Raw genomic sequence first — 27,081 nt, forward strand, 5'->3', positions numbered from 1 at the left:
ACATTATTTTCACTTTCAATTCAATGCATCTTTCACTCTCATGGGTCCTTCGGCTCTCTTGTACTGTTTCGTCCCTTAACTGTCGGTGCAGTTCATGATATTTTCTGACATTCAGGTTCATACTTGTCGCCAATTTGTTGTGTCTCTGCACAACTAATTATCAGTTAAATAAAAACACATACATGGGAGATGGCTTTAACTGGTGTATTTGCAATTTCCAATTGGTGTAAACCCAATTTCCCTCGTAATCAATAAAGTATGTCTGTCCGTTGCAGCGAGAGAGAGAGAGAAAACAATGCACATGTGCAGACAACAGATCAATTCACAGTACTAAGTGGGGGGGGGGGGTCATTGCTGTAAAAGAAATAGGTCCGTACATTACACTTAAAATCGACTGTTTACCTCCTATGGTCCAGATGAAGCTGCTCCCCAATCACCACCAGTTTTCCTGCGTGCAACTTTCTGGAAACTTAGTTCAACAACTCAGAGAAGATAGAACAGTACAGCACCATAGCCCACAATGTCGTGTTGACCTTTTAATCCACTCAAGGTCAAACTAACTCTTCCATCCTACATAATTTTCCACTTATCTAAGAGTGTCTTAAATGCCCCTAATGTATCTGTCTCTACCAACATCCCTGGTAGGATATACCACAAGCTCACCACTCTCTGTGTAAAGAGCTTATCCCTGGCATTCCCCTACACATCCCTCCAATCACCTTAATTATGCCCCTTGTATTAGCCATTTCTTTCCTGGGAAAAAGCCTTTAACTGTCCATTCTATCTATGCCTCTCATTACCTTGTACATCTCTGTGAAGTCACTTCACCTTCTCCTTTGCTCCAAAGAGAAAAACCCTAGCTCTTGAGTAAGCAATGAGGCCATCTAACTAATAAAGCCCTCTCTTTTAATTAGTGACAGTTAGAAAGCACAGAAGCAGGCCCTTTGGCCCATCTCATCTGTGCTGACCAAATTGTCATTTGAACCCTGTTGTTCCAAGCATTTGATATCCACATGCCTGTCCAAATGTCTAATAAACATCATTGTTTCTGCCTCAACCGCTTCCTCTGGCAGCTTGTTCCATACACTCACCACCCTCTGTGTGGGGAAAAAACTGCCTCTCAGATTCCCTTAAAATCTTTCCCTTCTCACCTTAAACCTCTACCCTCTAGTTTTGGACTCCCCTCCCCTTGGGGAAAAGATTGACCATTCACCTTCTCCATACCTCATGTTATTTTTATAAGTCTCTACAAAGTCACCCCTCAGCCTTCTTCAGTGAAAACAGTCCCTGCCTGTCTGCCTCTCCCTGTAACTTGAACCCTCCAGTCCGGGTAACATCCTGTGAATCTTTTCTGTACCCTCTCTAGTTCCATCGTGTCCTTCCCACAGTTGGTGACCAGAACAGTACACGATACTCAACCTTACCGATGATTTGTACTACTGTAACTCCACTTCCCAATGGGTATACTCAGTGCCTTGGCTGGGACAGCACACCTTCACCCTGTGTTCCTGCAGATGGGATATTTTACGTAGAACAGTACTACACTTGCACAGGCCATTTGGCCCACCATGTGGTGCTGATCCTGATGCCAATTTATTCTAAATGTCCTCCTCTGGCGTATCATCCATTACCCTCCATTCCTTTCATATTCACGTGTCTGTCTAAAAGCCTTTTAAAGTACATCAAGCCGACTGCTTCCACTGTAGCCCAGTCGCTCATTCCAGGTACCTACCACTCTCTACATTTGTATATAAAAAAACCTGCCCCTCATGTTGCCTCTGAACCTCCCCTCTAACCTCTAACCTCAAAACTATATCCTCCGGAGTTTGACACTTCTACCTTGGGAGAAAGATTCTGACTGTCTACCCTATCTATGCCTCCTATAATCTTAAAACCCTCTGTCAGGTCTTCCACTCTTCCAGAGAAAGCCACCTCAGTCTGTCCACCCTCTCCTTATAGCTGTAAAGCACCTAGCGTCCTGGTGAAGCTCTTCTGCACCTTATCCAAAACCCACCTCCTCTTCTTCTTCGAAAGGGGTGAATAGAACCACACTCCAACCGCGAGCCTGACAAAGTTTAATGCAGCTGTAACGTGACTTCCTGACTCTTGCACTCAGCACCATGACCAGAGAAGGCTAGTGTGCCATAGGCCTTCTTTACCACCCTACCAAACTGTGGCACCACTTTCGGGGAGCTAGGGACCTGCACCCCAAGACCCCTCTGTATATCAATGTTCCAAATGGCCATGCCATTAAGCACATTCTTTCCCCTTACGTGTGACGTCCCGATGTGCAGCTCCTCACGATTTCCCAGATGAAACTCTATCAGCTATTTCCCTGCCCATATCTGTAATTGATCTATGTTGCAAGCTCTGCATCAGTCAAGAGTCTCAGTCACTTACACTGACCACCTCCTACCTGCTGAGGGCTGGGGAGGGTGCCTCAGGGAGAGTGGAGAGGAGCATGCAGAGACTAGGTTCTGGTGCTGGGTGGCATCAGACAGATCACGCCCTCTGCCAGCCGTGATCTGGTAACGGAGCAGGTCCGGTAACGGTTTACAGCGTCAGTGATTGGGATTCATTTCCTGCAGCTGCCTGTAAGGAGTTTGTACGTTCTCCCCGTGACCACGTGTATTTGTTCTGGGTGCTCCGGTTTCCTCCCACACTCCAAAGATGTATGGACTAGGGTTAGTGACTTGGGGATTTGCTGTGCTGGTGCCAGGGGTATGTCAGCACCTGCAGGCTGCTCCCTCAGATTGTGTTGGTCATTGATGCAAACAATGCATTTCACTGTATATTTCCATGTTTGTTCATTATGGGCTGTGTCGTATGACGTGGGTGATCATGGTCGTTCCATGACCATGATTGATTCTTGCCATTGCCTTCTTCTGGGCAGTGTCTTTACAAGACAGGTGACCCCAGCCATTATCAATACTCTTCAGAGATTGTCTGCTGATGTCAGTGGTCGCTTAACCAGGACTTGTGATATGAACTAGAGCTCATCCGACCATCCGCCGCCTGCCCCCGCGGCTTCACCAGACTGTGATCGGGGGGCTAAGCAGGTGCTACACCTTGCCCAAGGGTGACCTGCAGGCTAGTGGAGGGAAGGAGTGCCTTCCACCTCCTTTGGTAGAGACGCATCTCCACTCCACCACCCAACATTTTGACGTACGTGTGACAAATAAAGTTAATCTTTAATCTTTATCTGATCTTTAACTGCCCGGGTCATCTCCTCAGGCTTTTCAGCAGGAGATCACCCTGAACACCAACAAGATCGACCAGCTGATCGTGTCCGGGGAGCAGCTGATACAGAAGATGGAGCCGCTGGATGCCGTGGACATCGAGGAGGAGCTGGAGGAGCTGCATGCCTATTGCCAGGAGGTATTCGGCCGTGTGGCACGCTTCCACCAGCGTCTTGTGGCCGTACAGCCGGTATGGATGATATCAATATGATTGGAAAAACTACAGAGAAACTGTACAAGGATGTTGCCAGAGCTTGTGGCTTAGTTATAGGGAAAGGCTGAATACATTAGAACTTATTCCCAGGAGCGTAGTGAATGAAGGGAGGTTTTATGGAGATTTACAAAATTATGGGATGTATAAATAGGGTTGGTTGAGGTTGACTATGGTTGTCGCATCCTAGCTGTTGGAAGTAGTTGCCATCAGTCAATACGCTAGCCAGGATAGTACAGTATGGAGAGCAAGCTGTTGCCCATGGAGCAGGTCCCCCCTCTCTACGCAGCTGATGAATCCAAGGGAACGGCAGAGACCGATACGGTTTGGCACCAGTGGCATTTCAGGAGTTGCCATTCAGCATTGACCTCAACGTAGGACTGCTTGCGGACTCCAGCTCTGGATTTTTCCTCATGGTTTACTCCTGGAGTCTTCCCTCGAGTGGGTATAGATGCAAGGCAGTGGAAGCTTGAAATCAGAGTTTTCCTTCTCCTAAATGAGCTGCCATCATGGCTGTTGAGCCTATCTGCCCAAAGCGACTGGTTTTAGAGTAACCCTCCTTTGCCCTTTCTTCTGTCAGTAGAAATGGTTCCACTGGGCTCACAAGCTAAGCCACGTGTGAAGGTCAGGACCTGGTCTTGTTTGTCAGAGGCTGTTTCAGAAGACTGCTATTGGGGGCAGTGAGAGCTTATTCTGTCTAGCAGCCCCCCCCCCCCCCCAAAATCCCCTGGCTATAACAACCTTAAGGAATAAAAAGGATAAAGATGACATATTTTCACATCACTGAAATTAACAATTAAATATATTTAAGTAAGCATGCAAATTTAAAATAAAAGTTTACGTGCAACAGACTGGGCAGTGGAGCAGGGGAGTGACTATACGATGATAGGTGAGGGGGATATCGAGGTTCAGTCCCTTCGGTGGGACCCTCGGGTCAGACGATGCTGGTTTGTAGCTGATAGTGAGTTGGGCTGTGGGAGGGGATTCAGTGGGTGGGGAGAATCAGTGAAGATGGAGAGTGTTGGTGGGCTATGGGTAGGGATTGATTAAGTGGGAGTAGGGTCAGTAATGGGAGGCAGGGGGAGGGAGAGTGGCTGTGAGGGGGACTCAGTGGGTGGGGGGAGTCGGGGATGGGGGAGTATGTCCATTAGGCTGTGGGAGGGGATACGGTGGGTGGGAAGAGTTGGTGATGGGGGGTGTCCATGGGCTGCGGGAGGGGATACAGTGGGTGGGGAGAGTGTCCATTATCTGTGTGTGGTGGGGAGTCTGGGTGGATTTTGGGGAGCCTGTGGGTGGTGGAGAGTCTGGGTGGATTTTGGGAAGCCTGTGGGTGGTGGGGAGTCTGGGTGGGTGGTGAAGAGTCTGGGTGGATTTTGGGAAGCCTCTGGGTGGGGGGGGTTTCTATAAGCTTTGACACCTTGTGTTCCCCACACCAGGTGTGTGAGGATGTGGATCCGTGTTTGCGGGAGGCAGAGGGGTTCGAGGGGGCCGGGGACAGGCTGGAGCCTGGGGAGGTGTCACTCTCAGTGCCAGACCCTCCGGACAGTGTCCCACAGCACCGGTCGGGCCGGGAGACGCCAGTTAGCGTGGACTCCATCCCACTGGAGTGGGACCACACAGTAGATGTGGGGGGCAGTTCCTCACAGGACGAGGACGAGTTCTTGAGCCCCCTGGCCAGTGGTGAGTATTACGGGTGTGTGGTGGATGTAATGGGTGTGTAGAGCAATGAAACGTGGTGTTGTGAGTGTCTGTGTCTGTGTGAGTGTGTGTGTGAGTGTCTGTGTGTGTGTGAGTGTGTCTGTGTGAGTGTGTGTGTGAGTGTCTGTGTGTGAGTCTGTGTCTGTGTGTGTGTGAGTGTCTGTGTCTGTGTCTGTGTGTGTGTGAGTGTCTGTGTCTGTGTGAGTGTGAGTGTGTATGTGTGTCTGTGTCTGTGTGAGTGTCTGTGCGTGTGTGAGTGTCTGTGTCTGTGTGAGTGTGTGTGTGAGTGTCTGTGTGTGAGTCTGTGTCTGTGTCTGTGTGTGTGTGAGTGTCTGTGTCTGTGTGAGTGTGAGTGTGTATGTGTGTCTGTGTCTGTGTGAGTGTGCGTGTGTGAGTGTCTGTGTCTGTGTGAGTGTGTGTGTGAGTGTCTGTGTGTGAGTCTGTGTCTGTGTCTGTGTGTGTGTGAGTGTCTGTGTCTGTGTGTGAGTCTGTGTCTGTGTGTGTGAGTGAGTGTGCGTGTGTGAGTGTCTGTGTCTGTGTGAGTGTGTGTGTGAGTGTCTGTGTGTGAGTCTGTGTCTGTGTCTGTGTGTGTGTGTGAGTCTGTGTCTGTGTCTGTGTGTGTGTGAGTGTCTGTGTGAGTGAGTGTGAGTGTGAGTGAGTGTGTGTGTGTGTGAGTGTCTGTGTGTGTGAGTGTCTGTGTGAGTGAGTGTGAGTGTGAGTGAGTGTGGGCAGCTTCCCGGAGGACTTTGCAGGGCTTTGTAGGAATGTAGATGGTTCAGCATCCCTGTCGTTGGATCGAGGTTCTCACTGTGCTCTTGAACATCAGACTGCTCCATCTCTGGAGCAGCCTCTTCATCTGCTCCTACAGCACCCAGGGGTGCCTGATCCCAAGCCAGCGCCCATGGGTGCCAGTTAACACCCCTAGCTGAAGTGATGCTTCCTGTCCCGGTTCTTGGCGTCTCCTCATTGCCTCTCTGTTCTGTTGCCGTTTGCTGACGGAGACACACAAGTGTGAGCAAGACCCACTCCATCTCCTGACCCAGCCCTACCCCATCCCACCTCCCCGTATGCCCCACAGAGTCCCCCCCACCGTCACACTCACCGCACCCATCTCCTCTTCACCCCCCATCCTGCACACACCCCATCTCCCATCTCCCTCACCCATCCGGTAGACCCCCCCCCCCGTTACGTTCCCTGTCCCCAGCCCGCCTGACTAACCCCACTCACCCGTGCCCACTCCACCTGCACCCTACAGCCCCCTCTCTGTAACTCAGACTAGTCAATGGGGGGAGGGGTGTGTGTGGAGACAGTGGTGTGCATGGGAATGCAGGAATTCTGGCACCAGCTCCCCTCTCCCGTCTGTGGGGCAGGGAAGGTGACTGGGCTCAGCTGGAAACCAAGGCTTTGTGGCCCAAGCAATTGCTTTAAAGACTCTGTTTCCCCTCCACCCCACCTCGCTTCACTCCCACTGTCACAGGAGATCTAGCCCAGGAGTCGACCGTCTGGCACCCAAACACCTCTGGGGACAGAGTCAGGACGAGTGGGCAGCGGGCGGAGACCGGACCTCCCTGTGACTCAACACATCGTCAGGACTACGTAAGACCGGGCACGGGTGGCACAGAAGCCCGCCGGTTGAGGGTGGGGGGTTGTGCTCCATGGAGGAGGAGAAGGGTGAGGCAGTTGGGATGGGGCAGACAGCAGGCTGAACGAGGGGTGTGCCTGTAGAGTCACAAAGCATGGAAACAGGCTATGCAGCCCATCTAGTCCATGCCGACCCGGATTGCCATCTAAGCCAGACTCGCTTGTCTCTGTTTGCCCCACATCCCTCTAAACCTCTCCTGTCCATGTAGCTATCTTTTAAGTATTCTAATTTTAACTAACTCTACCAGCTTTACGTCAGCACTGATTGGGGTTCAATTCCTGTCTGTACGTTCTCCTCCCGTGATCACATTCCAAAGACGTACGTGGTGAGCCTTAGTGAGTTGTGGGCAGGTCATGTTGGTGCCACAAGCTTGGTGACATCTGTGGGCTTGTCGGACCGTGTTGATTGACACACTTCACTGTATCTTTGGACGTACACATGACAAGTAAAGGTAATCTTTAATCACTTACTGTACTCATCACCCTCTGTGGAAAAACTTGCTCCTCAGTCCCCTTTTAAATATTTCCCCTCTGACCCTAAACTTACGCTCCCTAGTTTTGGACTCCCCTACCCTGTGGAACAGACTGTTACTGTCCGCCTTATCTACGTGAGCCATAATTGTAAAAAGTTATGAGGGACAAAGGGAAGGTGGAGATGAACATTCTGAGGTTAACGTCTGAGGGTCCTGTACTTGCTGAGGTTCAGAAGAATGAGGGGGGGTGGGGACCTCATTGAAATCTTATCCAATATTGAAAAACCCAGTTAGAGTGGACGTGGAAAGGATGTTTCCTACTTTGGGAGAGTCTAGGGCCAGAGGGCACAGCCTTAGAATACAAGGATGTCCCTTTAGAACAGGGATGAGGAGGAAGTTCTTTAGCCAGAGGGTGGTGGATCTGTGGAACTCATTGCCACAGATGGTTGTGGAGGCCGGTCACTGCGTGTATTTAAAGTGAAGGTCGATAGGTTCCTGATTAGTAAGGATGTCAAAGGTTATGGGGAGGATGAGGTTGAGAGGGAAAATAAATCAGCCATTAGGAATGGTGGAGCAAATTCAATGGACAGAATGGCGCAATTCAGCTCTTGAGTCTTACGGTCATATAAAGAAGTGACTCTTAACCACATCTCACCCTTTTAACCAGGTCTTTCCTGTTGAGATAGGGCCAGTCCACGTCACTAGACCCAAACTGCCACTTGCCTCTCATTCCCTCAGAGGAGGTCTAGTGTCACACCCTCTCCAGCAGGACCCTCGATAAGGAAACCTTCAGAACACATTTTACAACTCCACCCTGTCGATGGGCTTTTCACCATGCCAATATTAGCGCAGTTAACGTTGCTCATGAATCACCATTTGTCTGACCTTAGGGAGTGTGTGATGGGACAGTGCAGAGGGAGCTTCACTCTGTCTATCCCTGGAAGTGTGATGGGACAGTGCAGAGGGAGCTTCACTCTGTCTGACCCTGGAAGTGTGATGGGACAGTGCAGAGGGAGCTTCACTCTGTCTGACCCTGGAAGTGTGATGGGACAGTGCAGAGGGAGCTTCACTCTGTCTGACCCTGGAAGTGTGATGGGACAGTGCAGAGAGAGCTTCACTCTGTCTGACCCTGGAAGTGTGATGGGACAGTGCAGAGGGAGCTTCACTCTGTCTGACCCTGGAAGTGTGATGGGACAGTGCAGAGGGAGCTTCACTCTGTCTGACCCTGGAAGTGTGATGGGACAGTGCAGAGAGAGCTTCACTCTGTCTGACCCTGGAAGTGTGATGGGGCAGTGCAGAGAGAGCTTCACTCTGTCTGACCCTGGAAGTGTGATGGGACAGTGCAGAGGGAGCTTCACTCTGTCTGACCCTGGAAGTGTGATGGGACAGTGCAGAGGGAGCTTCACTCTTGGTCTAACGTTGGGAATGTGTGATGCATTGACCTGAACATTAACTCCTGATACTGTGTCTCACTCTGTGAAACTCCTCTAGGCTAAACTCCTTTCAGAAGGCATCGGAAGCACGGAAGATGTGCAGCGAGTGCCAGATGACCTGAAGAATAACTTTCCCCAGGACGCAGGATCTGTGGAGATGGATGTTTCAGATCAGCCCATGGCAGGTGAAGGTCAGGGGTCAGGGTTGGGGGAGGAATTGGGTCAAAAAAGGGTGAAGGATGAGGGGTTAGGGGTCCAAGATGGGCAAAGGTTCAGGGTTAGGTCAGGGGTTATGGGTCAGGGGGGTGCCATTTGGGGTGGCTGGACAGTACCCTACCCACAATTACTCACCTGGGCAACTCTAACAGTCCCCCCCAACCTGACAGACCACGGGATATGCCACCACTTGCAGGTTCCTCTCCCAGTGCCACATTACTCCCAGGTCCCACACCTCGAACACCCCCGCCCTCCCGGACCCACATCACCCCCAGGTCCCACACCTCGAACACCCCCACCCTCCCGGACCCACATCACCCCCAGGTCCCACACCTCGAACACCCCCACCCTCCTGGACCCACGTCACCCACAGGTCCCACACCTCGAACACCCCCGCCCTCTCAGACCCACGTCACTCCCAGGTCCCACACCTCGAACACCCCCACCCTCCCGGACCCACATCACCCCCAGGTCCCACACCTCGAACACCCCCACCCTCCCGGACCCACGTCACCCCCAGGTCCCACACCTCGAACACCCCCGCCCTCCCGGACCCACGTCACCCCCAGGTCCCACACCTCGAATACCCCCACCCTCCTGGACCCACGTCACCCACAGGTCCCACACCTCGAACACCCCCGCCCTCTCGGACCCACGTCACTCCCAGGTCCCACACCTCGAACACCCCCACCCTCCTGGACCCACGTCACTCCCAGGTCCCACACCTCGAACACCCCCACCCTCCCGGACCTACGTCACCCCCAGGTCCCACACCTCGAACACCCCCACCCTTCCGGACCCACATCACCCCCAGGTCCCACACCTCGAACACCCCCACCCTCCCGGACCCACGTCACTCCCAGGTCCCACACCTCGAACACCCCCACCCTCCCGGACCTACGTCACCCCCAGGTCCCACACCTCGAACACCCCCACCCTTCCGGACCCACATCACCCCCAGGTCCCACACCTCGAACACCCCCACCCTTCCGGACCCACATCACCCCCAGGTCCCACACCTCGAACACCCCCACCCTCCCAGACCCACATCACCCCCAGGTCCCACACCTCGAACACCCCCATCCTCCTGGACCCACGTCACCCCCAGGTCCCACACCTCGAACACCCCCGCCCTCTCGGACCCACGTCACCCCCAGGTCCCACACCTCGAACACCCCCGCCCTCCCGGACCCACGTCACCCCCAGGTCCCACACCTCGAACACCCCCGCCCTCCCGGGCCCACGTCAATCCCTGGTCCCACACCTCGAACACCCCCGCCCTCCCGGACCCATGTCACCCCCAGGTCCCACACCTCGAACACCCCCGCCCTCTCGGACCCACGTCACTCCCAGGTCCCACACCTCGAATACCCCCGCCCTCCCGGACCCACGTCACTCCCAGGTCCCACACCTCGAACACCCCCGCCCTCCCGGACCCACGTCACTCCCAACTGGAAGAATCTCACCATTCCTTCTCCATCGCTGGCTCTATCAGAATCAGGTTGAAATGTGTTGTTTTGTGCTAGCAGTACAGTGAAAAGGCTCGAGTATAGATATAATTGACAGTAATGTAGGTAAACTGTGCAGAAGAGAAAGGATGGAGGAGCGGAGTAATGTGTTCTGTGCAGAACTGTGTGGGAGCACCTTCATCAGAAGAACTGCAGCCTTTCCAGGAAGGTCTGAGCATCTCCTCCTACCCCACCTCTCTGAGGACACAGAGCAGTAGGTGTGTATTTGTCCCCTTTGTCCCTGGAGGGTCTTCCCCTGTGCCAGTCCAGAACAGCCGGCTGGTCACTGTACCCCCTCTTGCTCTGAACTCCCTGGCTGAGATGGGGCTTGGTCCTCTGCACGGCCCTGGGGCCCGAGTGGAGGAGGAAGGTGGGTGGTGTAGTGGTGAGCACAACGCTTCATAGCGTCAGCAAGATGGGTTCATGTCCCACTGCTGTCTGTAAGGAGTACTGTTTTCCCTGTGGCCCCCTCTGGGCACTCAGCTGTCTTCCCGCGTTGCCAAGGTGTTTGGGTTCTGGTTCGTCAGCTGTAGGCGTGCTAGCTTGGTGAGACACTTCCGAGCACCCTTGAATTGTGTTGGTTGATGACGCAAACGATGTTGTTCTAAGGTTCATTCATTATCAAAGTGTACAACTCTGAAACTCTTCAATTCTTCTGTACGTTTCGATGCTCATGTGACAAACAAAGCTAATCTTAAGCCTCTGACCTGTCCCGGCTGCGCACAGGCGTCGTGCGCTGGAATCTGCTCCACGCCCAAGCTCTCAGCAAGGAGCTCCTGGTCAAGCAGAACCTGCAGCAGTGGCAACAGTTCAACTCCGACCTGGATCACGTCTCCGCCTGGCTCAGCCACGTTGCTCCGGTCCTGGAGGGGGTTCGGACGCCGGAGGCCCCCAGCACTCTTGCCGCCATCCAGGAGAAGATGCGGAGCCTTGGGGTAAGTCCCATGTCCTGTACACCCGGTCCCACGTTCTCCCCCGATTTCCCCTCTCACACCACATCTCACATCTCCAAGGCCCAGGTCTCCACTCCTACTTGGGTGCAGGTTTGGTCTCCCTGTTATAGGAATTCTGTTGCCAAGCTGCAGTGGATGCAGGAGAGGGCTTGAGTTATAGGGAGAGGTTGTCCATGCTGGATATTCATTCCCTGGAGTGAAGGAGAATGAGGGTTGACCTCATAGCAGTTTATAAATTCACGAGGGGTTTGGATAAGGTGGACAGTCATAGTCTTTCCCCCAGGATTGAGGAGTCCAAAGTTAGAGGGAACAGATACAAGATAGGAGGGGAGAGATTTAAGAGAGACCTGAGAGGTTAACTTCTATACACCAAGGATAGTGAGTACCTGGAACGAGCTGCCAGAGGAGGTGGTCGAGGCAGGTACAACTGTAACATTTAAGAGGTATTTGGATAGGTGAAGAGGGGAGAGACTTGGAGACTTATGGGCCGAATGTAGGCACTAGAATGTCAAGGAGGATGCTGTTGATGGCATGGAGCTGATGGGCCAAAGGGCCTGTTTCTATGCTGCATTACTTTGATGCTCTATGACCATTCTCCGTAGGGGGGCCAGAAAACCAGCTGCCTTTCTAAACCGGTTACAAAGGTTCCCGCATTGCTGCCCAGGAGAGAAGCCTTTGAATATCTACCATATCTGTACCTTCAATAATTTTATAAACTTCCATCGGTCTCCCCTCAGCCTCCTGCAACACCATGACCTCCCAGCTTTTATACTCAATGCCCTGAATGATGAGGGCCTGTGTATCATTCACTGACCTATCTATCTATGACTCCACCTTAGGGAACTGTGTACTTGTACGCCCAGGTCCTTTTGTTCCACTACATTTCCCTGGACCCTGGTTTTCCCTGTGAAAAACCGACCGGGGTTTGACTTTCTAAGATGCAACAGCTCAAACTTATCTGAATTAAACTCTATTTACGATTCCTCCGCCTACTTACCCAGCTGATCACAATCCCCCTATAATGTTTGATAACTTTCTGCACTGCCCACCACAGTGTCACTGTAGACTTACTAACCCTGCCTTGTACAGTCTCGTCCAGATCGTTGATATAGATGATAAACAACAATGGACCCAGAGCGACCCGTGGGGAACACCACTAATCACGAGCCTCCAGTCTGAGAAAGGATCTTCCATCGTCACCCTCTGCTTTCTACCTTCGAGCCAATTCTCTATCCAAATAGTCAATTCCCCTTGGATCCCATACTAACCAACTTTCCATAACAACCATGTGGAAACTTACCAAAGGCATTACTGAAATCTGTAAAGGTCACATCTACCGCCCTGCCTTCATCAACCTTCTTGGTTACCTTAAAAAAATCTCAATCAGCTTCGTCAGATGCGATCTCCCGTGCACAAAGCCATGCTGACTACCCCTAATCAAACTTTGTTTTTCCCGATATATGTATATTTTATTCCACAGAATCCTTTCCAGTTAACTGACCTATTGCAGATTTAGACTTATTGGTCTATAATTCCCGGTTTTTCTTTGTCATCATTCTTAAATAATAGCACAATATTCACTATCCTCCATTCTACCTGCACCTCACTGGTGGTAAATATAAGACTATAAGATATAGGAGCAGAATTAGGCCATTTGGCCTGTCGAGTCTTCTGCCATTTCATCATGGCTGATTCAATTTTCCTCTCAGCCCCAATCTCCTGCCTTCTCCCTGTATCCCTTCATGCCCTGACCAATTGAGAATCTATCAGCCTCTGCCTAAAGACTTGGCCTCTGCAGCTGTCTTTGGCAAAAAATTACATAGATTCACTACTCTCTAGCTAAAGAAATTCCTCCTCATCTCTGTTCTAAAAGGATGCCCTGTGGCGACCCAAATGACACAGGCGAACCGGCTCACAAATAGCCAGCGTGCGCGAGGAGACTTTGGTAATGCACCTCTGACGTCATTTCCGCCCGGAGAGGGTGGGCACTAGGGATTAAATGCCAGCGCCGCGCAGTTTGAATAAACTAGTCTTGAAACGACTTACCGACTGCGTGTCGTCTCCAGCTCTTCAAGGCACTGCTCATTGGGACCTTTGGCCCCTCACGGCATGAGCGGGGTGCCCGCCTGCTTCACCTGGACGGTTTGGGAGACAGACTGCCGTCAGCATTGATGAATGAGATGCTGTCCCTGGCTGATGGACAGAAGCCCTGCCTCATGTTTGAGCAAGCGTTCCTGGAGCAACTGCCCTAGGACGTACATCTGCTGCTGGACGACGCAGATTTCACGGACCCCCGGAAAGTGGCGGCCCGGGCAGACGTGCTGTGGAAAGCCAAGAGGGAAAGCGTGGCGACCGTCGGTCAGAATACCAGGCCACGCTCCCAACAGCAGACCAGACCAGGCCCGGCAGGGGGGCGCACACAACACAGAGGCAGGAGTGAGGAGGACAGTGAACAGTGGTGTTTCTACCACCAGCGGTGGGGCACAAAAGCCCGCCGTTGTCGCCCGCCCTGCAAGGGCTAGGGCCAGCTGCCACTAATGACTATGGCGGCTGGCCAACAGGACAGCCTCTTGTACATCTGGGACAAACAGTCGGGACGCTGCTTCTTGGTCGACACCGGAGTGGAGATCAGCGTCTTGCCCCCTGACGGGGTACGACATCCACAACAGGAAGCCAGGACCCACCCTGAGGGCCACAAACGGCAGGACGATACGGACCTACGGCACCCACACAGTGCAGCTGCAGTTCGGCGCCAGCCGGTTCACGTGGGTCTTCACACTGGCTGCTGTGGCCCAACCACTCCTGAGGGCGGACTTCTTGCGAGCTCACAGCCTGCTGGTCAACTTGCAGGGGAAAAGACTGGTACATGCCGAGACTTTCCAGACGTTCTCCCTGGGTGAAGCCAAGTTGCCGGCCCCACACCTGGACTCCATCACGCTGTCAGACAACAAATTCACCAGAATCCTGGTGGACTTTCCATCGATTCTGGCACCGCAGTTCACGGCAGCCATGTCCAGACACAGGGTACAGCACCACATCCCGACCCAGGGACCACCCCTCCACGCCCATGCACGAAGGCTCCTCCCGGAAAAGCTCCACATGGCGAAGGAGGAGTTCAAGAGGATGGAGGAATTGGGGATCGTACAGAAGTCCGACAGCCCATGGGCCTCCCCCTGCACATAGTGCCTAAAGCAGCCGAGGGTTGGAGACCATGCGGCGACTACCGCAGACTGAACGAGGCTACAACTTCAGACCTCTACCCCGTGCCGCACATACAGGACTTTGCAGCAAACCTGCACGGGGCAAGAATCTTTTCCAAAGTAGACCTCATCCGGGGATACCATCAAACCCTAGTGCACCCTGAAGACATCCCCAAAACAGCACTCATCACCCCGTTCGGCCTGTTCGAGTTCCTCCGAATGCCGTTCGGCCTGAAGAATGCCGCACAGACGTTCCAGTGGCTAATGGATGCGGTGGGATGTGACCTGGACTTTGCATTCATCTATTTGGATGACATCCTTATAGCCAGCAGTAGTCGTCAGGAGCATCTGTCCCACCTCTGCCAGCTCTACTCCCGCCTGAGTGATTTCGGCCTCATGATCAAATCAGCCAAATGCCAGTTCGGTCTCGATACCATTGACTTACTGGGCCACAGGATTACCAAAGACGGGGCAACACCTCTGCCCGCCAAGGTAGACGTGATCCGCCACTTTGCCTGGCCCAACATGGTCAAAGGCCTGCAGGAGTTCATTGGTATGGTGAACTTCTACCACCGTTTCCTCCCCTCAGCAGCCCGTATCATGCACCCTTTGTACACCCTGATGTCGGGTAAAGGCAAGGACATTACTTGGGACGAGGAGGACGCGGCCACTTTCGTTAAAGCTAAGGAAGCCCTGGCAGATGCCGCGATGCTGGTGCACCCCAGAACGGACGTTTCGACTGCCCTCTCGGTGGACGCATCTGTCACAGCAGTCGGTGGGGTGCTGGAGCAGCTCATCAAGGGGCGCTGGCAACCCCTGGTGTTCTTCAGCAAGCACCTACGACCACCCGAACTCAAGTACAGTGCTTTTGACTGGGAGCTGTTAGCACTGTATCTGGCAATCTGGCATTTCAGGTACTTCTTGGAAGGCAGGCCATTCGCCGCGTTCACGGACCACAAACCATTGACCTTCGCGTTCACGAAGGTGTCCGATCCCTGGTTGGCTCGCCAGCAGCGACATCTGTCCTACATCCCTGAGTATATGATGGACATCCAGCATGTCTCGGGGAAGGACAACGTCGTGGCAGACGCACTCTCCAGACCAGCTGTCCAGGCCCTGTCCCTGGGGGTGGACTATGCAACATTGGCGGAGGTGCAGCAGGCCGACGACGAGATGCCCAGCTAGAGGATCGCAGTCTCGGGTTTGCAGCTGCAGGACTTTCCCGTAGGCCCAGGTGAGAGGACCCTCCTGTGCGACGTGGCTACCAGCCAACTTCGCCCCATCGTCCTGGCAACATGGGGTTTTCAACTCCATACACGGTTTGGCGCACCCATCTATCAGGACAACCGTCCAGCTGGTCTCCAGCAAGTTCGCATGGCATGGACTTCGCAAGCAGGTCAGTGAATGGGCCAGAACGTGCGCGCGGTGCCAAACAGCCAAGGTGCAGCAGCACACTAAAGCCCTGCCGCAGCAGTTCAAACCCACCCACTGGAGCTTCGACCACATTCATGTGGATATCGTGGGCCCCCTACCAGTGTTCCGAGGAGCGCGGTACCTCCTAACTATGGTAGACCGGTTCACGAGGTGGCCAGAGGCGGTCCTGCTCACTGACACATCTGCCGATTCCTGCGCCCGAGCACTGATTGCAACCTGGGTAGCACGTTTCGGGGTACCGGCCCACATTACCTCCGACAGAGGCACCCAGTTCACCTCCAGCCTGTGGTCGGCTGTGGCCAGCCTGTTGGGAACGCAGCTACACCACACTACTGCCTACCACCCACAGTCAAACAGACTAGTGGAACGCTTCCACCGTCACCTGAAGTCAGCTGTCATGACCCACCTGAGAGGACCTAACAGGGTGGACGAGCTTCCCTGGGTCCTGCTTGGAATTCGCACAGCGCCCAAAGAGGATCTGCACACCTTGTCGGCCGAGTTGGTGTACGGCGCACCCCTGGCCGTCCCGGGAGAGTTCATACCAGCCCCAAGGGGGCAAGAGGAAGAACCCGCAGCAGTCCTGGACAGGCTATGCGAAAGGCTCGGCAACCTGGCCCCCATACCAACTTCACAGCACAGGCGGACCCTGACCCATGTACCCAAAGACCTGTAGAACTGTAAGTTTGTGTTTGTACGAAGGGGCGGACACCGGGCACCGCTACAGCGGCCGTACGAGGGGCCATTCAAGGTGATCAACAACAATGGGTCCACATACGTTCTGGACATTGGGGGGAGAGAGGAGGTTTTCACGGTGGACTGACTCAAACTAGCCCATGTGGACTTGGCACAGCCGGTGGAGGTTCAGGCACTGTGGTGCAGAGGCAGACCTCCCAAACAGAGGCTGATCCAGACTGTGGACATTGGGGGAGTGTATCGCCGGTTCTGGGGGGGGGGGGGGGAGGTTTATGTGGCAACCCACTTTCTGCGCAGGCAAACTGGCTCACAAGTAGCCAGCGCGCGGGGGGAGACTTTGGTAATGCACTTCTGATGTCATTTCCGCCCGGAGAGGGCGGGCGCTAGGGATTTAAATGCCAGCGCCGCGAAGTTTGAATAAACTAGTCTCGAAACAACTTACCAACTGCGTGTCGTTATTTCAGCGTGGTGTGTAGCACATCGCTACAGCCCCTCTATTCTGAAGCTGTATCCTCTGGTCATAGACTCTCCCTCTGCAGGAAGCATCCGCTATCTCAAAGGCATTGCACCATTCGATAGGTTTCAGTGAGGTCACCTCTCATTCTTCTGAATTCTAGTGAATACAGGCTCAGAGCCATCAAATACTTTTCACATGACAAGCCATTCAATTCTGGAATCATTTACGTGAAATAGCTCAGCCAAGCTCTTATAATCTCTTCTCTATCCCTCCTCATGGAAGGGGGAGGGAAACTCGAGCTGGGGAGGAATCCATGGAGAATCAAACCATTCACGTCTGTGGAATTTGAATTGGTTTTTTATTGCTCTTTGTAGTGAGGTACAGTGGAAAGCTGGTCTTGCAGCCTGTTCGTATAGGTCTGATCGTCACAGCGGTGCATTGAGGTAGTACAAGGAGGGCCGATTGCAGAATGAAGTTACAGAGACAATAAGGTGCAAGGCCAAGAGAGTCGGTGCTGTGCTGAGCGGTGTCCACAACTCTCTGTAGTTCCTTGTAGTCACGGGCAAGGCAGTTGCCATACCAAATCATGCTGCACCCACGTGGGATGCTTCCTTTGGTCTGCTAAGCAATGGAATGGCTGCTTACAGAAAGAACTGGGGGCATCGAGAGGTGCAGATGGACTGTGGTCATCCCGTTGCTGGCTGGGTCACTGCTCAGCACACTGACAGAACCCAGCCCCTCCTGCACCACTCCGGCTGCCTCCGATTGGCTGTCCGAAACCCCCTCTCCATTGGCCAACTGAGGCAGCACCTCCATCTCATTGGTTGTTGGGGACACCTCCCTCACTGGGGGTAGAGACTTCTACCTTGGGAGTGGGAGAGCAGGGGATGTATGTCGCTGGAAGCCCCCAGCTCCACAGCTGCCCCCTTGTGGTCCATTGGTTTATGCGGGGCGTGGCTGGGCCTGGTGGGAGGTGTGTGTGTTGCCAGATGGAGCCTTTGGTGAGACTGTACTCTCTCTTCCCCCTCCCAGGACATTCAGAAGGATCTGGGCAAGTACAAGGCACTGGTGGTCTCAGCCAACCTGAGCAGCCGGGAGCTGGTGCAGTCGGGCAGCGACGAGGCACGGGGGCTTCAGGACCGGCTGCACTCTGTCAATGGCCACTGGAATCGGCTGACGCAGGAGCTGCACAACTGCTGGGACAGCCTGCGTGGGGACCTGCTGCAGAGTCAGGTAACTAAGCACTGTGACCCCTGGACTTTGACCCCTGTTGCAGAGCCAGCTGACAGAGTGCAGTAGCCTCTAAACGCTGACCCTTGAGCTCTGCAGAGCCTGATAATGGGGCACAGTGACTCTGACTCTAATGGTACCAGGTCACAGGTCCTGGTGACCTCTGAAGCACAGCTCCACAGAGTCAGGTAGTGGGCACTGTGACCTCTGAATGGTAACCTTAAAACCTCGACCCTGTAGAGACAGGTAATGTGAGCGGCTGATCTCTGACCCTGACCCCACAGTGCACTGCCAGGTAAATGGGGTGAGCCCACTCTTTTGGGGTGACTGGCCTTTGGCCCCGCCCTCCCCATGCTTATTCACTCCCTCCGTGTCTCTCCCCGGCAGGATGTGTGGTACACCACTCGCTCAGTACAGACGTGGCTGGCTAACTGTGCGGAAAGGCGGGAGAGGCTCCAGCCCACAGCTCCCACCCTGGGGATGCAGACCCTGGCACAGCAGCGCAGGCATTTGCTGGTAGGTGCTGGTGGGTGGGGAGGGGGTTTAATGCCTTGGGGGGGGGCCTTCCCCCCCCCCCCCATAGACACGGACTTAGCTACTCACTGTTGGGCCTCCTGTCTCTCACTGTCCCCTGCTTCTCCTTCACCCCCCACCCTCATTTTCAGCCCCCCTCGCACTTTCCACCCCACCCTTACTCGCTTTCTGCCCTGCCCTCATCCCCCCCACAACCCCACTTCCTCACACCACCAGCACCCCCTCCACCCCCCCACACGTACACCCCTCGCACACTCTGCCTCCACCCTCCGTCCCCTCTCGCTCCGCACCCCCTCCGACACCCCCAACCCTCTCTGACGCTGCACTTTCAAACACAGGCACTGCAGGAGGAGATGCTGGGCCGCCAGCCACAGATACTGGGGCTGGAGGAGCTGGGCCGGCGGCTGCTGGACAATCCACAAGGGCCCAGGCAGCGGGAGGCCCGCGAGAAGATCTGTGCCATTGCCAGCAAGGCCCGACTCCTGCTCCAGGGCGTGGCTGGAGATCTGCAGGAGGTCGATGAGAGGCTGGTGAGTGTGCGGGGTGGGGTAGGCAGCAGGGGTGCTGGAGGAGGTGATGGAGGCAGAGGGTGGTTCAGGGGGGAATCTAAACCTATGTAACACCTGCCCAACAGACTGGTATATGTTTAGGGGAAGAACTCCAGCCACTCTCCAACCCCACCTCCCGTATACGCAGGAAAACAAGTTAATGCAGCAACGCACACACAATATCAAGCTCGCACCAGATACCGTTATAGAATATACTTTAAAGATTTTACTAGAACTAAAAGGTTACTAGCAATGCAGTATATATGATGGAAAATAAAATAAAAGGTGCCAACTTATCAAAGTTCAGTCAGTTTAGTGCACGTTGTTGGAGCTCAACCATCGAACCATTCGACCCCTCGTTGCTTTTTGCCAACCTCCACGTCCTCGCACCTGGGACCACCCGGGTGGTCGACCGAGCAGTGCAACACACGCCCACCTTCCTCGGTGTCTTCTTCCCGACTTCCCTGAAAAGACTGCGAAACCCCCGCTCCCAGACCCACAAGACAAAATAACATCCCCCCGTTGGTTAACAAAGGAATACAATCCCCATATCAGCAAGTCTAAAGCTAAACAACTGCGAGAGAAAGCACTTAGCAGACAAAGAAGCATTCCTACTCTTAACAAAACAAAGAAGCCATTTTGATTAACATACACAGTACATTGTACGTTCTCCCCCCACCAGCAAATGTCATGCCCTCATGACATTACCAGAGTTCCCCAAGGCTTCTTGCAACACACAAAACCCAACCCAGGTGCAGAAAACAGTGACATAACTACCCAAAGCAGTAGAAATCACACTCGGTTCTCCTGGCACCACATATGTCAACCGCTCCGGGGGGTGCCTACTTCTCTGAGATCTCCGTACCCCTTCTGCCGACCCTTTCGCCTCAGACCCCGCGGGGCACACTCCTGTCGGACCCTCATCCTCCCCCTCACTGGGCTCCCTCTTCACCTGCGAACCCTCTGCCTCGGACACTCCAGGTCTACCTGTCAGACCCTCACACCCTCCCTCACGGGGCTCCCCCTCAGCTGAGAACCCTCTGCCTCGGACACTCCAGGTCTACCTGTCAGACCCTCACACCCTCCCTCACGGGACTCCCCCCTCACCTGCGAACCCTCTGCCTCGGACACTCCAGGTCTACCTGTCAGACCCTCACACCCTCCCTCACGGGGCTCCCCCTCAGCTGAGAACCCTCTGCCTCGGACACTCCAGGTCTACCTGTCAGACCCTCAGACCCTCCCTCATGGGGCTCCCCCTCAGCTGAGAACCCTCTGGCTCGCGTTCGGGTTCCACTCTCTCTCCCCCCAACGCTGGCTGCCTCTCCATCTGACCATCACCACCTTCCCTCCTCTCTCCCAACTCAGTACCAGAACTCCTTTTCTGGTACTGGAGCGCCAGCGAATGGGAACAGGGGCCACTCATCTGAGTCGTCATCTTTCAAACCGGTATCCATTCCCGGGTTAAGGACCCATCCCAGCTCTTCAGCAGCGGCCTCCTCCCTCGCTCTGCGCATCCTCGCAGAGTCCTTGTACTAGGCACAGCCTCCATCTCTGGCTCCTTGTCCACTTGCACCGCTTGGCCAGGGGCAGCAGGTGATTCCGATGGAGTACCTTAACAGGCCCATTCCCATCCTCAGGTTTCACCTGGTAAACGGGCAGGTTCGGCATCTGGCTCTCTATTACATAGGGGGTGGCTGCCCATCGATCTGCCAACTTGTGCTTACTGGGTAGTCCCAAATTCTGTAAAAGGACCCGGTTGCCTGGCAATAATTGAGCAAACTTCATCTTTTGATCACATCTCATCTTATTCCTCTGACTTTGTTTGGTAGCCACCGCCTCGGCCAACTCGTACGCCCTCTGTAACTCCCTCTTCATGTCGGACACGTACTTTAGATAGGGCTTCCCGGGTAGTTCACCCACTTCAGCCCCAAAACACAAGTCAATGGGCAACCTCGCTTACTGCCTGAACATCAGATAATAAGGCGAGTACCCCGTAGCATCATTGCGAGTACAATTGTAACAGTGGCCCAATTGTCCAATATGACGACTCCACCTGATTTTCTGCCCAATCTCCAGCGTCCTGAGCATATCCAACAGGGTCCTGTTGAATCTCTCTGGCTGAGGATCTCCCTGTGGGTGATAAGGGGTAGTCCTGGATTTCTCAACCCCAAGCATAGTCAGTAATTCCTGGATAAGCCGGCTCTCAAAGTCCCGCCCCTGATCACTATGGATCCGTCTGGGAAGGCCATAATGAACAAAATACTTCTCCCATAACACCTTCCCCACTGTCGCCGCCTTCTGATCCTTGGTGGGAAATGCCTGAGCATAGCGAGTGTAATGATCGGTGATGACTAAGACATTCGTGGTGTTGTTGGTGTCAGGCTCAATCAACAGGAAATCCATACATACCAGATCCAGAGGTCCTGCACTCTGCAAGTGCGACAGTGGAGCCGCCAACGCTGGCAGGGTCTTCCTCTGGATGCAACGACGGCATACCCTACAGTATTCTTCGACATCCCCCCTCATCCGGGGCCAGTAGAACTAGTCTTTGAGTAATCCATAGGTCTTTTCCACCCCCAAGTGTCTGGAATCATCATGCAAGGCCTGGAGTACAGTCTGCCGATACTCCTCCGGCATGACCAGTTGCCAACGGCGGGGTTGGTCCGGAGGCGTCGTGACCCAGTACAAGACTTGGTTCTTTAACTTTAACCGAGACCACTCCTTCAATAACAGAGGCACAGACGGGTGTTTCTCCTTCTCAGCCAATGCCACATCCCCCTTCTCGACCGCTCTCCACACTGTGCCAATGCCCGGGTCATTTTGCTGAGCAGTTGCCACTTCCCCCGGACTCAGTTCCGGCAACTGTTTAGTCTGCAGTGCGGTCAGGTCACAGTAAGCTAGGGGTATGGCGTCGTCAAAAACCCCCAAATGGTCCACGGCTCGCTCCAGCCTTCCTCTTCCCCCGGCCTTCACAGTGATAGCAAACTGACACATCGCCTTCACTCCGGGGCAGGGACACTCTCCCACTCCTCGACCTTCTCCTGTTCCCCCGGCTCCCGACGTGACAAAGCATCCACATCGACATTCCTGCTTCCTGGCCGGCACTTCAGGCTGAAATCATATACCGACAAGGCCGCCAGCCACCGATGTCCTGTAGCATCCTGCTTAGCCGAAGTCAGAATATAAGTGAGAGGATCGTTATCTGTTCTCACCTCAAACTTGGCTCCGTACGGGTAATCACTCAACTTGTCCACCACCGCCCACTTCGGTGCCAGGAACTCCTACTTGTGTGTGGGATAGTTTCTCTCAGATGGCGACAAGCTTCGGCTGACAAAGGCTACCGGTCTCAATGTGTAGACCCTAGACCCTCTCGGCTGGCATCGGTGTGCAGCACATATGGCTTTTGGGGGTCGGCAAAAGCCAACACCGGGGCCTGGGTCAGGGCCCTTTTCAAAGATCGGAACGCCTCTTCACATCGATCATCCCATCTCGAGCCAAAAGGTTCCGCCGGGTTCCAGTATCCTCCAGCATCTTGCCTCCGGTCCCCCTTCCTTTTCTTTCCCACCAGGGGATAGCCACACAACAGCAGAGTCAACGGGTGACCCATTTTAGCGTATCTTTTCACGAAATGGCAGTAATACCTACAGAACCCCAAAAATGAGTGCACAGCGCTCACTTTCTGGGGTCTTGGCCCAGGTGGTCACGGTCTCTATCTTGGTTGGATCAGTAGCCACTCCCTCTCACGAAATGATATGGCCAACGTAGCTGACCAACGACTTGCAGAACTGGCATTTGTCCAGGGAAAGCTTCAGCCCTTCCTCCTTAAGCCGGCTTAATACCTTTAACAGCCGCTCTTCATGTTCCTCCAAAGTCAATCCAAATACTATCAAATTGTCCAGGTACACCAGCACCTCCAGCAGATTCATATCCCCTACAGTTCTCTCCATGAGCCTCTGGAAGGTGGCTGGGACCTCCCGATATGCCTTAGGGCATTCTTTCGAACAGAAAGAACCCCAGCAGGCAGATAAAGGCTGTCTTCTATTTATCGCCCGCACTCATGGGGATCTGGTAATCCAGCACACTGAACCACTTCGCTCTGCTGAGGCAGGCCAAAGCGTCCTCGACCCTCGGGATGGTATATTGATCAGGGACTGTTCGCTGATTCAAAATCCTGTAGTCAACGCACATGCGCACTCGCCCATTCTTCTTCCGTGCCACCACTTTTGGGGACGCATAGGGACTTCGAGACTCAGCTATGATTCCTGCTTCCTTCAATTGGCACAAGAGCTGCCGCACGTCCTCAACATCTGCCGGGGCCAGCCGCCGGGATCTCTCTTGGAACGGGGTGTCCTCTGTCACCCGGATGATGTGGCGAGTGCTTCTGGAGCAGCCCACATCAAACACGCCCCGAGGAAAAAAAACAGCTTCCATCTTCAGCATCTTCTCCACTAGCCGGTGTTTCCACTCCGGCGACACGGGAATCCCCGAAGTTAAAGGCTTCAGCGGTCAGCTCCCTTCGATGCTCCGATCCCTCCCCGTTAGGGGTCCTCACTGGTGCGCTAGACATTACCGTCACCGGGAACAGATGTGCCAGCGACATTCCCCTCTTAAAGATGATTTCTCTTGCTGTCGTGGTCCTGACACTTATGGCTATACGCCTCGCATGTACCACCCCTGGTCTCTGCACTTTGGGCCTCACCAGCGCCCCCCGCTGGAAGTTGTGTCTCCTCTTCAAGATCGGCACTCCAGGGAATCTGGGGGTCCCCATCACGAGTGCTACCTCCCCTGGTCGGATCACCTTGGGCCTCGCCTGAGTACACCGCACCGTCCCTCGTTTACACTCTGGGTCCAGCCCTTTGGGGGGGGGGGGGTGGGGGCACCCCCTTCTTCAAATACTGTTCGAAACACTGGATGCACCAAGAGGGTCTCCAGAAAGTCTTCCCCCCCTTTCTCCTTACAAGCTCCCAGGAGCCGTCACACAACGGGGGAGTTAGTCCCCACCAGGAGGGCAGCACCACCGGGTCCGGACACACCAACACCAACGTTTCAATAGCTTCGGACACTCCCACATCGCCCTCCGAGAACTCCAATCTCACCGATTGGTACCCATCGTATGGGTAATCACCCTCGCTCACACCCCATATCTGCAGGGCGTCAAATGGGGTTAAGGGCAAATGCTTTAGATATTGGTTGTAGAACGACCGGTACTATAAGGTCATCTGCGATCCCGTATAAAAAACGGCTTTTGTGTAAACTCCCTCTATCTGTAGACCCACACTGGCACGGGGTCCTACCAGCCCATCCGGAATAAAGGCGTGGGCACCCAGTGGTCTCCTGGCTGATCTCTGGGAACGTGTTCCTCCAGAGGCTCCAGTCCGTTCCCTCACTGAGCCTCTCCTACGTTTCCCGACATCTCTCCCTTCTTAGTCGCAGGGGGGCTTGCCCTCCGCGGGACTCCTTGTCTCTCACAATCCCACCTAAAGTGTCCCTCCTCTCCACAGCTATAGCACACCCTCGGCCGCCCACAGTCCCGCCTGAAATGCCCCCCTTTCCCACAGTTAAAGTACATGCTGCCCATCGTCCCTCCTCTCCCAGGACAGCTCCCGCTCCCAACCCACTGCGTGAGCCGCCCCCGGAAGTGGGTACCTTCCCTGTCCTTCCCCTCCAGAGGGGGGTCCCTACTCTTCTGGGGGTTTTCAGTCCTTCACCCAGCCACCATTTCCTGTATGGCTGAAGATCACTCCCGGTGGCCCGAGCCACTTTCCCAATGCTCTCTCTTCCTCCCGCACCTCTCTAATCAGTTGCCTGAAGGATGGAGGGGGACCTTTCCTATAAGCCTGCCGGATAGTCCACACCACCTTGTCTTCCTCCGGAGAGCCACTGAATAGCTGACTCATCCTCACGCTAGCCACGTCAGGCGCCTTCACTGCCCCCTGGCGCCGCAACCCCATAAGCATCCCCTTCATCCAAAATATGTACTCAGAGAGCTTTACCCCTCTCCGTTGTTCCAGGCGTTGAAACTCTGCTAAAAGCAGCCAGGGTTCCCCTGACAACCCAAATGCTCCCTCCAAAACTTCTATGCATTCCTCCACTGAAGCCCCAGGCTTCTCAGCTTTCAACTCCCGCACTGTTTTGGCTGCTGAACCCCTCAAACTTCCCCCCAATCGCTGCCTCTTCTCCTCCGCCGAGCCTGGCCACTCCTCTAACATCAAGGACGTATGCTCGATCCAGGTCTCATAGTCCACCTCCCCGTCCAGAGTAGGCTTGGCTCCGGAAAACACCCCCAGCTTCAGCCGTGGCCTCTTGGCCACCCCCACCAGGGAGTTAAGTGCGGCTGCCAGTTCCGAGGCTTCCACCCTACCTGGGGGCGGGGTCTAGTCATGCCTTCCCCCTCCAACCCCCTTTACTAGTGATCGGCACCTCCCCGGGGCCACCTCTGGTGTCTTGTCATCCTCATCCTCACAGAGGGTGTGGAGTCCCCACGGCCCCACCTCCCCCAGAACACTGACCGTCGCCGGCAGTTCCAACGTCATGATGTCAGCACTCGTACGAACCAACACCCAGCTAGACCCTACCTCTTTACCACACCGTCTGGCTACTAGTTCTACCTGCTCCGTACCTTCTACCAAACTCAACCCCCACACTAATGCCTCTCCCGAAACCCTAAAATCCACTCCGCTCACCACGCACGCGTAATGCGCTGGTACATCTTCTAAATCGCACCAGCTCACAATCTTATCTCTGTCCATCTCTGCACTACTGCCTGCGTGATTCCACAGTCCCTGAAAATCCAAATCCTGGATGAGCCCCTACAAATGTAACACCTGCCCAACAGACTGGTATATGTTTAGGAGAAGAACTCCAGCCACCCTCCAACCCCACCTCCCGTATATGCAGGTGCTGTGGAAAAAAGTTAATGCAGCAGCGCACACACAATATCAAGCTCGCACCAGATACCGTTATAGAATATACTTTAAAGATTTTACTAGAACTGAAAGGTTACCAGCAACGCAGTATATATGATGGAAAATAAAATAAAAGGCGCCAAAACTTATCAGAGTTCAGTCAGTTTAGTGCACATCGTTGGAGCTCAACCATCGAACCATTCGACCCCTCGTCACTTTCCTCCGGCCTCCACGTCCTCGCACCTGGGACCTCCTGGGTGGTTGACCGAGCAGTGCAGCACACGCCCACCTTCCTCGGTGTCTTCTTCCCGACTCCCCGAAAAGACCGTGAAAACCCAGCTCCCAGACCCACAAGACAAAATAACATTTCCCCGTTGGTTAACAAATGAATACAATCCCAATATCAGCAAGCCTAAAGCAAAACAACTGCGAGAGAAAGCACTTATCATACAAAGAAACATTCCTACTCTGAACAAAACAAAGAAGCCATTTTGATTAACATTGTACACCCATGTCATTACATAACAAGCAGGACAGACAAAGGAGATTCGGTGGTTGCTGTGTACTTGGATTTTCAGGGGGCCACACAAGGCTGCTGAATGAGTTAAGAGCCCGTGATATTACAGGAAATATTCTAGCATGGATTAAACAGTGGCTGATTGGCAGGAGGCAAAGTGGCAATAAAGGGAGTCTTTTCTGGTTGGCTGT

The 27,081-nt window shown here is 54.0% G+C and overlaps 2 protein-coding genes across 9 annotated transcripts in view; both read left to right on the forward strand.

Annotated features, from left to right (window-relative positions):
- Nucleotides 1-27,081, forward strand: part of LOC132388244 (nesprin-2-like) — a 284,356-nt gene that overhangs the window by 252,522 nt on the left and 4,753 nt on the right. For 6 of the 8 annotated variants that reach the window (XM_059960590.1, XM_059960597.1, XM_059960613.1 and 3 more), the window contains 8 exons: nucleotides 3,235-3,429; nucleotides 4,887-5,130; nucleotides 6,626-6,744; nucleotides 8,754-8,880; nucleotides 11,146-11,354; nucleotides 18,189-18,389; nucleotides 18,774-18,902; nucleotides 19,259-19,450. In XM_059960590.1, the coding sequence (XP_059816573.1) occupies nucleotides 3,235-3,429; nucleotides 4,887-5,130; nucleotides 6,626-6,744; nucleotides 8,754-8,880; nucleotides 11,146-11,354; nucleotides 18,189-18,389; nucleotides 18,774-18,902; nucleotides 19,259-19,450 (1,416 nt within the window). Of the gene's footprint in view, nucleotides 1-3,234; nucleotides 3,430-4,886; nucleotides 5,131-6,625; nucleotides 6,745-8,753; nucleotides 8,881-11,107; nucleotides 11,355-18,188; nucleotides 18,390-18,773; nucleotides 18,903-19,258; nucleotides 19,451-27,081 lie in introns of those variants that run through there. The other 2 variants (XM_059960605.1, XM_059960628.1) reach the window with 2 other exon arrangements.
- Nucleotides 8,889-11,101, forward strand: LOC132388321 (uncharacterized). Its single transcript, XM_059960661.1, has 2 exons — nucleotides 8,889-9,921; nucleotides 10,020-11,101. The coding sequence occupies exons 1-2, from the start codon at nucleotides 9,092-9,094 to the stop codon at nucleotides 10,435-10,437; spliced, it is 1,248 nt and encodes a 415-aa protein (XP_059816644.1). The 5' UTR covers nucleotides 8,889-9,091; the 3' UTR covers nucleotides 10,438-11,101.

The sequence above is a fragment of the Hypanus sabinus genome, chromosome 2 (genome assembly GCF_030144855.1).
Source record: "Hypanus sabinus isolate sHypSab1 chromosome 2, sHypSab1.hap1, whole genome shotgun sequence".
NCBI classification, from domain to species: domain Eukaryota; kingdom Metazoa; phylum Chordata; class Chondrichthyes; order Myliobatiformes; family Dasyatidae; genus Hypanus; species Hypanus sabinus.

Bases quoted from the DNA above. Each gene is read 5' to 3' on its own strand.
- LOC132388321 (XM_059960661.1), top strand. From the start codon at position 9,092: ATGCCACCACTTGCAGGTTCCTCTCCCAGTGCCACATTACTCCCAGGT. The intron at 9,922-10,019 runs GTCCCACACCTC...CGTCACCCCCAG, and splicing joins CGGACCCACATCACCCCCAG to GTCCCACACCTCGAACACCC.